The sequence below is a fragment of the Clarias gariepinus genome, chromosome 17 (genome assembly GCF_024256425.1).
Source record: "Clarias gariepinus isolate MV-2021 ecotype Netherlands chromosome 17, CGAR_prim_01v2, whole genome shotgun sequence".
NCBI classification, from domain to species: domain Eukaryota; kingdom Metazoa; phylum Chordata; class Actinopteri; order Siluriformes; family Clariidae; genus Clarias; species Clarias gariepinus.
The window spans coordinates 14333541-14346145 of record NC_071116.1 but is presented as its reverse complement, the minus strand read 5'-3'; the positions used below and the strand labels follow the sequence as shown (position 1 = coordinate 14346145).

The 12605-nt window shown below is 40.2% G+C and overlaps 1 protein-coding gene across 1 annotated transcript in view; it reads right to left on the bottom strand.

Annotated features, from left to right (window-relative positions):
- kcnj6 (potassium inwardly rectifying channel subfamily J member 6) overlaps positions 1–12605 on the bottom strand; it is a 67956-nt gene that overhangs the window by 17452 nt on the left and 37899 nt on the right. The window contains exon 2 of the mRNA XM_053476342.1: positions 5962–6886. Within this exon, the coding sequence (XP_053332317.1) occupies positions 5962–6862 (901 nt within the window). The 5' untranslated portion in view covers positions 6863–6886. The remainder of the gene's footprint in view (positions 1–5961; positions 6887–12605) is intronic.

Genomic DNA, 12605 nt, shown 5'->3' with positions numbered 1-12605 from the left:
TGATCATGCATAGTTCCCACTGTACAAGCCTCTGGTGGCTTCAGTTTGTCAGGTTTAGGCTCAGCAACGTTATGTGGCAACAATGTGAAGTCAGCTGATGACCTAAATGTACTCAATAACCAGGGTATCACATCACATCTATGGAGTTTTTCTTCTTTGATGGCACAGACTGTTTTTTCCAGACTCAGTTTGTGAAGGAGTGGTTCTGGGAGCATGAGGAATCATTTTCACACATGCATTGGCCACCATCATTAAAACTAAAGGCGGCCAAACTAAATATTAGTGCACTGTTTTTTTGGTTGTTGTATAAACCTTGTTTATTAATAGTTACCATTTAAGAGGAACAATGTAGGAAGATATGTATGTACATTATGTGTGCTTTGTAAGATGTTAAAGAGGCCTGTTCATTGAGCTCTAACAAGTTACTGCTCTCAAACATGATATAGATTCATCTAATTCCTTCTCAACAATATGCATTTATCACTTTACCTGCGACACAGATCTAAAATACTGTTTAATATTCATAAAGCAAAAACCATATGATATCCCAGATATTCCTATTAGATCAGTGTGTAGGCTTAAGCTCCCACATCATACATGATGTAAAGAAATCAAAGGGTATATCTTTCAAATTCTCATGAAATCCTAGGGTTTCTTCCCAAGCTCATTCAGCTGTTCTGGAAATCACCTTTGTTTATTTCGAAAAGTTTTTTTTTGTCTGAAAGCACCAGCCACTGCGCTGTGTTGTGATCTGTGGTGCGATGTAGTCCTACACAATGCTTAATCTTTCATTTAAACGAAGAACCAGTTTTATGCATAGAGACTACTGAGATAGCGGATTAAAGTCTTGCTTAAGATGAAAAGATTTCTAATATTATAAATGTAAAAGAGAAAAAGATTTATATTAGTATTTAGCATTGCTAAATAATAATAATAATAATAATAATAATAATAATAATGCATGTGATGTGATAGTACTGGGCTGTTTAGATAACAGACTTGTGTAACATCAGTGGGTTTTCCTGCCACACACACACACACACACACTCTCGCACTCTCTCTCTCTCTTAACACCATCTCTATAGCAACCACTCTCACAAACCACTCAAAATAGAATCACAGTTGCTGGAAAAGCAGAAATTTCGACCGATTGTTCCAGCCTGAGATGCAAAAATCTATCATGTTCAGCCTTTATTTAGTTCCACAGTCAAGTGCTTGTGATGATCGTCATGCTGAATGAAAGCTCTGGGGCAAAAAAGGGTCATCTTTGTTCTTGATTAATGAATGTATCTTTGATTTTTTTCGACATCAGCAGGACAATTAGCTCTAAAAATACAACTTCAATAAACATTATTATTGTGCCATCGTTTATGAAAACTGTCTGAAAGGAAGCTTGGGGCTGATCTCTGAGGACCTTTGTCATAGTGTTTTTCCCACTAAATCCAGTACAATCAGCATTTTAGCAATGTGTGTGTGTGTGTGTGTGTGTGTGTGTGTGAGAAAGAGCAAGAGACAGAGAGAAGACAAAAGAGAGGACAAAACTAGAGGACTGACTCAGGCGTGACAGCTGTCCATGAAGTCTAAAAACAGCAACAAGGCCACACAGGAGCAGCAGCTTGGAATGAAAAGTCTAGACTTGCCAAAACACACACACACACACACACACATACACACGCTACTTACTCTTCTTGTGAGGACCTTCCAAGGACATAATTATTAATGACTACACATAAACATAACCCTAGCTTTATGATCAATAACCAAGAAAACAAAACAACCCTTGTGTTCTTAATAAAATCATACAGTTGTTATGAAAAAAACAAAACAAAACGTTTTTTCCTTTCAGGAACCAGCAATCAATTTCAGATACGTCTATCCTTGTGCCGAAATGTTCTCCCTGTCACCCCCACCCAACATCCTAATACTGTACCACAAACAGCCCTAACAGCTTAATAAAGGTTAAATCTGTTAAACATGAACCAATTGTACGATCTATAGTTTGCACTACAGTCTTTGTACAGAATGCTGTTATAACGTTAGACATGCATCGCCTTTTTTCCGTGTCCCCTCATGTGTAGCACAATAATTCTGCTCATTTGGCAGTAAAATGCATGGCAGTGTTATCGATAATAAATAATGAATTCCCACTCGGGTATCTGTTCTCTTCGTCTCTGACACACATAACGACACATTAAAAGTATTCTGCAGACTGCAGAAAATGTATACATTCATAAGCACTAAAATGCTGGAACACACACAGGGTAGCTTTGTCTGAGCGTTCCCTATGGACCGACTATGAGTGTGTGGTTTTGCAGAATGTTGTTAAATCCTGTGGGAGTAACCCACTTGAATTACTCTTGCCTCACTGACTCAAGCAAGCAACTGCAACATCATCTGCCCCAAAATAGGAAGCTGAAACTCTGCCCTCCTGCCACACAACCTTAGACAACCTACCTCCTAACAACCTAAACACAGCACCGTTTTTCAAGCCTTCTCAAAATTCCTTACTTATACTTACTACATTTTAATAATTAAATATAATGTCTCTAAATTAGACAATTATGGTTTGTGGTGCTTAATGTTATCTAGTTTGAATACAGCTACTGTACAGACTCGAGATGGATGAGACACGGCGTTGAATTGGACGTGTCCGTTCATCTTTAATCATTTTTCAGTTTTTCGAAACAAGTCAGACATTCAATTCACTAACCACACCAAGAGGAGGGAATAAAAAGGATAATTCAAGAAAACAATTGCTTTTTATGAGTTAATATCCAATTATTGCTGCCTTCAGCAAAATCATTTACAGTACATAAATGCATGTGATGAATTGCCTACTACTAGCGCTGCTTATCCTAATGCAACTTTTTTTGTTTTAATTCGTTTATTGGTTCTGCTGCTGTACTTTTTTTTTTTAGCTGCTCGGTTTGCGCCACTAAAATACTATGTTGTGTTTTGCCAATTAATGACTCTTGCTGTAGAACTTCAAACCACAAAGCCCTAAACTTATTTCTTCACGACCTCAAAGTATACTCCCCTTAACAAACCTTATTACGCAACAGTCACTTATTTGGTCATTTTCAGACAATCGTGTGACTTTCCAGTGTGTGTTTATACTGTAAATAATAAAATGTGAGAGAAAAAAAATCACACCATGGCCAGGGTTTAAACAAGCCAATTAGATTTTCCCTATAATGTGACCTCATATAAGAACATACCTTTACATGGTTTGTTGCTCAGTTGTGCTGTTACCTGGAAGGGGCAGGGCTAAGCACTTGCTCATTTACATAGACACTAAAATGGTGCGTTTGGAAGAGGAGTGAATCACAGAAGAAAAAAAAATTCACTTCACCTGAGTGGCAATTCAGCCATATTATAGTACAATATGGGACCTTTAAACTTTTACCTCCTCAACTACGATTTCTCCTATAAGAAACATCCGTGTCCTGAGACAACCTTAAACAATATCACCGTACATGACTAAGTTTAATAACATAAAATCTCAAACTTTTGCCCCCACAACTTCAAGCTGTCCACCCACGACACAATCTCTCCAGTCTCAAACCTGGACCACACACATCCTCATCACTCACAGTATTTCTTATTCTCCAGCTCATTTACTCACCACCTTCAACAGAACATTAAAGTCAGCATGCCCATGAGAGCTTGGAGTTTCTCCGTCAAATGCTGATCATTCCACATTCTATCGTTTACTCCCAGGAGGACTGCTTTGCCTCACCTGCAGTTCATAGCTCGGGCAGCTGCGGCCTCGGATTTGTGTCTAATGAAAGATCATCTGCATTCCTCACACTAGCAAAGCTTGACTGGCTAAAGGCTCCATAAAATAACGATCTGCAACAATTACCCTGAAAATCTGAGGTGGTCAAACGCTCCTGCTTCCAATTAGCCTGGCTTCTGCTGCATGGAGAATAACTTGGGCTAGGTATGGAATACAGAACGGTGCTCAGTTTTGAATGAATTGTATTTTTTTAGCTGAATCAAGTGTGTGGAAGAAATCTAGAGAGAGTTCTGCTGGCTGTAAACGTGGTCAGAATTTTAAAATGCTCAGAGGAATAAAACCACATTACTCTAGCGCTGTGTTGAATTCACCGGCTGGAATTTTGAAGCACTGCTGCTTTTATCGGGCCGAGCTCCAAAGTCCCTCCTAAACTGGCTACAACCTTGCAAGTTAAGATCTATAAGAGTCAGGATTAATGCTAATCCGACTATTTAGACAACCTTGTTCACCCTGGAATGATCTATGACCATACGTAGGGTTTTTGCATACACTGGATTGCTGTATAAAAAAATGTGATTTACTTCCTGCATACTGATTTCCTTATAATGTTACCATATAAATCATACTCACTACACTGACATTTTATTACAATATTTTTTGTTTGTTTGTTGATGATGTTATTTTTGACATTTTGGATCAAGCAACAACCACTCCCACAAATATGGCGGGGTGAACACTGATGAACCCTTTCCTTGTGACCCTTCCCTTCACTGATTTCCTTGTGAGTAATCCTTGCAAGATATATGTTTTTATAGAATTTACTCCAAAATGCGTGGTTCATATGTACATTAGAATGTTTGCTTCTTTTCCCTCCCCGTTTTACAAGGAGCTGGGGCTTTGAATTGCATGAGAAAGGACTAAAACCTGAAATGAAGTCTTACATAGTGGTATAATGATATAATTTATCACTAATTTAAATTATAACAATGGAAATGCATTGACTCGGATTATACCGTTCACTTTGTACAATATAGAAACAATTCATAATCAAAGAAATATCGACAGTATATTATTCTTTCTTTTCACATATAGATTTTTGCCAGCTAATTCCTTGCTTTCCAACACCACAAGCTATTTTCATTTGGAGACTAGACAGAGGGGAATCCTTAGATCACTTACACAGGATGCTAACATCAGTGCTAGTATTGAAATGGATTTTTATCTGATTTGTCTCAATTTTGATGTCACCCTTTCTCAGACTTTGTAATGTGGTCATCCTTCTCAAAGCCACTTAAAAATCTTCTCCATCGGACAAATATAGTGCTTAATTTTGTATTACCACAAGCATTAAATTTCATTTCCAGCGCAATCATATGGGAAATGTTCTTCTGTAATTGCATACACCAATTAGTGATAATAGTTCACTAATTGCATAATTGACAATAACAATAAGCACTGCAACATTTGAATGAAGAGTCAGATCTGAGCTGCTTTTCCTAACATGCGACACTCTTGTCTTACTAGCGATCCCTGGAAGAGATCAGGTGTCTTATTGATCACTGCTGTTCCACGCCAGCGTTCCAGGTTTGTGTTCATCTTGAATAGGTTGAAAGGACATAAATATCTCTAAATGCAGGTACAGTACTTTTATCCTGTATTTTTAAATAATTCATGCGCTACATGAATTGGCTTAGTCATACTGCTTATATATGAAATATGTATCATGACTAGATGTAAAATGTGAACTTATTTCATTGGATTTCTATCACATATACTCCAAAATGCCTAGTATATGTTCTGAACTTTCTCTTAGCATATAAGATGCAGTATGATGTAGTTTCCCCTCCTTTAATGACACTGACTTTTCTTTCCATTTAATCAGTGGAATCTCTGTCTGCAGAGAGTGTTTCTCTCCAACACACCATCTTCGCCAGCCAGATGGATTTTATTCTGTTGCTAATGAAAGATCATCTCATTTACGCTCCCTGGTCAGACATTTCTGACCTCACACAAAGGTCTTCAATAGTCCTTGGACTCACAGCTAACAGACATGATGCAGGATTTTCAATAAGACACAAAAACATAATTTCAAAGCCACATCTTCTAGCCTTTACACATAAAGACCGTTTCATATAAATAGAAAAGGGCTCTTATTTTTCTTTGAAGCCCACAAATCTCTGGTTTACTTTCATTAAAAAATAAAATAAAAAAGTCCTGCCTACCTGTGGCCTCCACCATGCCTTCCAGAATCACAACAATCTCCAGCTCCTCCTTAGCTAGGCTGGCTTTGGAGATCTCCCAGAACGGGCTATGCTGGTTGATCTCGTGGCAGATGATGAGTGGGGACACAAGGAAGAGGCGGTCATCGCCCGTGTCATAGCCCACATTCATGTCAGTTTGGTTGAGGGGAATAAACTCCCCCTCCTTGGTCTGTTTGGACTTGATCAGCTTGGCTCGGATTGAAGCCTCAACGATGTGTGAGTTCCTCAGGTCTCCGACACGGAACATCAGACAGAGGCGCCCATCACGCATCGAAATGACAGCGTTGGTGGAGAACACCAATGTCTCTGCACGCTTCTTAGGCTGTGAAATCTTCACGAACATGCAGCCCACCATGAAGGCATTCACAATGGAGCCCAGCACCGACTGCACTAGCAAGAGCACAATGCCCTCTGGGCACTTGTCTGTGATCACCCGGTACCCATAACCAATAGTTGTCTCAGTTTCAATGGAGAACAAGAAGGCAGAGACGAAACCCTCCAGGTTGTTGACACACGGTGTCCATGAATTGTCGCCTATGTGCTCCAGGTCCCCTCGAGCGTAGGCAATCAGCCACCACATGAGGCCAAAGAAAAGCCACGTAACTGTGTAGACCAGCACGAAAATGAAGAGGTTGAACCGCCACTTCAGGTCCACTAGTGTGGTGAAGATGTCTGTGAGGTAGCGGTAGGTCTCGCGCACGTTGCCGTGGTGCACATTACACTTGCCATCCTTGCGTACATAGCGCTGGATCTTGCGTCTGGCTCGATCGCTGTCCTGAAGTTGCTTGGGCACATCGTCTCGTACCTGCTTGGGCAGCCGTGGCTGTCTCACTGTGATGGGGCTCTCCACATCCTGCTCCATTTGGCCTTCTGGAAGGATCTGGGCCTAGAGGCAAAATATAGGAAATAAGAGTCATCCTACACACTCTCTCAAAAATAGATTTGATCTAATTGTACTCATATTACATGAATCCTAAATTGACATAAATGCATGAAGTGAACTAGACCTTTATAGGGCTGTAATGATACACATATTCGAATTCAGAATATGGACAGTACAGGACATTCGCTTCAGTAGCATTGTGATAGTAAATACGGTCTATTTAACAATCTGTTAATTAGATTTAAAGGAACAGGCAGCATGGTGCTGAGGACTATAGTATGCCTTATAGACACCTTATATCAGCCATATCATTAAATAATTAACATTAAAACCACCTAGATTTTAGTCACCCGTTTTGCCCCTGGGGGTGATCTGGCCCCTCAGGTCACGGCTTCACAATGTCTCTGGGGTCAGCTCTGGTGTCTGGCACCAGGAGATCCTTTGGGTGCTGTGGGTTGCGGGGTGGATCTGACTTGTTTGTCCAGCATATTCCCTGGATGATTGACCGGATTGAGACCTTGGGAGTTTGCAGGCCTATTTGCCATGCATGCTTTCTATAATGACCAGCACCTACTGTACTGTATATTATTGCCCTGTATTAGCTCTTCTGTGGGATCAGCCCTTTGTTCTCTGCGGGCATGGGTGAACCTAGGGTGCCTGTGATCCTGTCACCAGTTTACTGTTGTATAGTTGGTAATCAATTATGTCCAGTTTTCCTGGCGATGGTGTTAATGTTGTGGCTAACTGGTGTTTATTTAAATATATAAAATTCATAGGGTCACATGAATACGTTTATTTAAAATCTATTTCAGCATTCCATCCTAAACAGGTAAGATATGAGCAATGTGAACCTCAAAACCAACCGAGGTACGTACAGTACAGATCTGTGACTTTTGCATGCGGTAACAGCCCTGGTATTTTTAGGTTACAGTCAAACTCCAAAAGACAGAGCTGTAACACTGGCAGACACTGGGTCCAGAGAACATAAATCTTAAAAGCAGCTTGAATGAGCAATTTCCAGGTCAAAGCTCGCCAGGTCTGGTCATTTATTGACAGACATTTCCCCCCCTCTCCTTTAAGCATTTTCTAAAACTTGTATGTGTAGTATAAGCAAATTAGTTTATTAAATACTGTTGCCCTGCGATGCATAGGCAACCCGTCCAGGATGTACCCAGCCTCGTGCCACAGGCTCCAGGCTCCCCGCCACAGGATGAAGCGTACAGGCGATGAGTGAGTGAGAAGGTTAATGTTTAATTTTGTAACAAAGTCTAAAAAAAAATTGAATTAGGTTAATACATTATCGGCGGTTCTCTGGTGATTCCCATGCCTATTGTTTACACTGATGATCAGTAGAGGGGTGGAACAGCAGGAGCTCAGACCTTGTCATCGGTGTCTCGACAGATCTGAGTTTTGCTAATGATCCCTGCATGACCTACTGTCACAGCAAGCTCTTCACTAAACAGCAGCACAATTATCCTGAGAGGTATTTTTCTCCTACTTGGGAGGTAGCTAAGGTCAAAGCAAGCACGTAAAACCTTTGCGCTGTAATGTAGGGCAGTGTTTCCCAACCTACAGGAGGCTCTCGCTCCTCTACCACACCCACTTCTATTCAGACGAGGCTGTTAATTAGGTAAAAATAGTTGAGTTACATTGGTAAGTTAAATCAGGTGTGCTGAGAGCTGAGACAGCAGAGACAATATGCAGGCCAGGGGTCTTCCAGGACTAATAAACACTGTTGTTAAACTCTTAAAAATGCTGTTGCGATGTATATAAAAATCTTATAATAGACAGATAAAAACCAAAATAATTAGCTAACTGTTGAGAGATCATAATTGTTACATGCTGTCCATTGTTTAGGATTCTTAACAAAGCAATTGTGATATGCTTTTTTTTTTATTGATGTCATGACGTACAATTCCCTTTAATGTCCCTTTAATAAAGAAAACCTCAACACGTGATACATTTTTCATATAGAACAAAGGGAGCAATATCATTCACACTGTAAAACAGTGATGTGCTGAATTAATGTAAAGAATCTGTCCAAGATTATCATATCAGTATTAAATTCTTATTAAATGCATGCATGCTAGGGTTTGCTTTATCATGGTCGAAGTTACGTTGGTTAAGTTAAGTGGTTTGAGGACATCAGTAACTGATACAGGCATAGGAGGAACATGCACAAAGACTGCACCAGCCAGACGAGCTCATGTTTAAAATGCCAAACCTGGAGCTGTAAGGAGGCGAAGCTACCTGCTGCACCATCATAACCAAAGATTAATAAGAAACTGCAAAAAGAAACATTTAAAGTATTTTTTTAGGGCGCTGGCTGTCTCGTTATCCTCCTCATAAAATAAAAAGAAAATTACAGTTGACGCAAATGCTCTTACTTCTCTGAACATGGTTGTAGCACTTTGTTGGTTGTAGAAAAAAAAAAAACATCACCTAGTAGTTGCAGCGCCTAAACTGTTTCTTGAATAGAATTTGCCTCTTCTTTTGAAATTCTTCTTTTTTTTTTTTTACTGAATCTGAAGTGAAGATGGCTTGTATAGATGTAAGGCTTTTGGTTTAACACTGTGTCCTAAGGGAAGGTCAGTCAAAGCTTACATCATTGACATGAGTCCACTTAATTCCTCCCTTTGTTCCCCATCCCCTCTCCACACCGTTACTTTCCCACAGAGCTGTCAGAGTCGATTCTGTCCCTGCAGACACACGACCATGAGGCAAAGTGCTGCTCTCGTTCTCTATTGTGCTTACAGCGACTTTGCTGATTAGTCACACACAGAGGCGTTTCAATCCCTGACCTTGCAAGCTTATTCAGCATCATCAGTACAGAAAACCACGAATTCTGCAAAACCCTTTAAGCATCAACAGGCAGTGCATCCACAGGAGCTGGGGAGACGCATTCCTACCTGGACAACATGGACAGCTACAGGATGCACATTGACATGTTTTTTTTCCTATCGCCTATAATTGCAGTAAAATGCAGCACAATTAAGTTAACAGTTGTTACAAAGTACTAAATATACTCACCCAATCACTCATCAACTTTACCGCTTTATACTGTGTACAGGGTCACCGGGGGGGCCTGGAGGCTATTCCAGGAGACTTAGGGAATGAGGCAGGGTACACCCTGGATGGGGTGTTAATCCATCGCAGGGCACACTCACTCACATGCTCATCCATAAACTATGGGCAAATTGGGATTGCCAGTAAGGCTAATTGGCATGTCTGTGGACTGTGGGAGGAAACCATAGTACCTGGAGGAAACATACAAAGCACAGGGAGAACATGCATACTATATGCACACAGAAGCGGGAATCGAACCTGGACCCTGGAGGTGCAAGGCGACAGTGCTAACCACTAAGCCAGTAAAGAATATGATAAAGAATGCAACATGTTTGTAGCTACATGTCCAAATTTCACAACATCATATTTTCAACAAAACAAAAAAACAAAAGTCATTTTTCATAGTTCTCAGTAGCTGTGAAAAAAGCTCCTGAAGGACTCTCAGTCCATGAGGAACAAGACCCTCTGGTCTGATGAAACAAAGATTTAACTATTTGCAATCAGGAAATCAGCCACTGTGCATCACCTTATTAAAACCATCCCTACAGTCAAACATGGTGGGCATCATACTGTTGTGATATTTGTCTGGAACTGGATTAGGCAGTATAGAGGCAAAAAAATGGATACAGAAGAATAAACTTTCCTGACTTTAAACCTTTTCCAAATTGCTCCGGATCTCAGGATGGGGCGACATTTCAACAACCAGAGTCAAAATGTCAAAAAAAACAAAACAAAACAAAAAAAAACACACACACACACTGGAGGCTTCCAACAAACTCTGTGAAAATCCTGGAGTGGTCTCTCTGGAGAGACCTGTAAATGGCTGTGCACTGACCCTGACCATCCAACCTCGGTGAGCTTTCCTGATTCAGCCAAGATTAATGGAAGAAAGTTCCAAAATAAAATTGTGCCAACCTTGTAGCATCATTCACAAGCAGACTACTAAGCGAAGGGTCTGAATAGATATGTACCATAAATGGGATATTTCAGTCATTATTTTTATAAATTACCAAAGCACTCCAGACACTTGTTTTTACTTTGTAAAGCACTGTGTGTAGAACGATGAGAAAAATGGATCTGAATCCATTTTAAGATCAGTGCGAAACAGAAAAAGTGGAAAGCTATATACTTTTTGTTGGCACTTTATGTTGGAATGAGGTTTTATACCCTAATGTATGTGGTTGTGTGCAGAGCAAAGCAGAAGGTGATGGGTGCGATGGGAAGCTGCCAAGCTATTTGCATTGAAAACTTGCTTAAATAAAAAGCACAAATGTGTGTCTGACTGGTGCACTGCTACTGTAATATCGTTACACATAAGCAATACCATGTAACTTCTACTTAAGGTTATGCTGTTTCTTGCACCGTGAAAAAGAGCCATGTTAAGTGCCAACACAACATCTCACACCTGGAAACCAGACAATCTAGCAAAAGCAAAAGAGTGAAGACATCTGAGTTATATTAGGTGTGAGAGTCCCCTCACCCCTTGCTGTTTTGTCTAGCTGCTCTTGTTGCTTGCAGCTGATTCTTGTCCCCTGATGTTATGTATACACACAAACCAGAACAAGCTGTACCATCATGGGATTCCTGTTTAAATGTACTGAGACTGGAAGGATTTAACCGTAAGAACAGAAACACAGATATGTTATCCACGTACAGAATATTCTTTTTCTTGTGGGAAGTAGAAGCAAGAAAGATTGTGCTTTTATTATTAATCAAATTAATCTGGGCCACTGGCTAAATACAGACAACATGTTATTCAATTAGCGACATGCATTAGGAGAAGAAACATCATCAGGAGCCGAAGTTTTTGGACATGTCCAGCATATATTTCAAGTAATTAATTCATCACAGATTTTATATGACGGTCAAAGATATAGGCATCTACCCTGTAACAACGACTACTAATAAAGTAGTGTACAAACTGTAAGCATGTTTAATCTATTGTATTACTCTAATATGCAGAACAGACTATTATATTACTGTAATACTGTTTTACACGTTATAAAATTATAATGCAGATTACAACACGGTGATGGTTTTTTAATCAGCTTGTAACTGAGGCAGAATACAACTGATGAAGCTTACGGGTCTCGTCGTCTAAAGACACAACCCTGCCAGTGTAGCACTGCAGGGCTTTGAGCACACACACTCTTATAATCTATAACCCCAAATACTGTATTAACCACTCAGTCACCATAACCAGCTTTCACCAGGTTGATTCAAATCCCAGCATCACCAAAATGCCTTGGAAATGACATTCTATCATTAGATTCCAAACCAGTATGTGCTTGAATTTCCAGTCAAAAGTTTGGACACACCTTCCAGTCCTATTGTCTTTCCTGAGTTTTATTTCTTTCCACATACTAAAACAATGCTGAAGCCATCCAACATAATGTATGCATTGATTTTCTTCGAAGAGTTGATATTGAGATGTGTCTGCTATGCATGCTCTGTAAAGCCTTATAGGGCGGTGGTGGCTTAGTGTGTTAAGGCTCTGAGTTACTGATCAGAAGGTCAGCAGTTCAAGCTCCACCAGATTGCTGCGGTTTGGCCCTTGAGTAAGGCCCTTAACCCTGTCTGCTCTAGGTGTGCCGTATAATACATGTAGCTGTCCCTGTGCTTTGACCCTAGTGTACTAACAAGAAGCTGGGATATT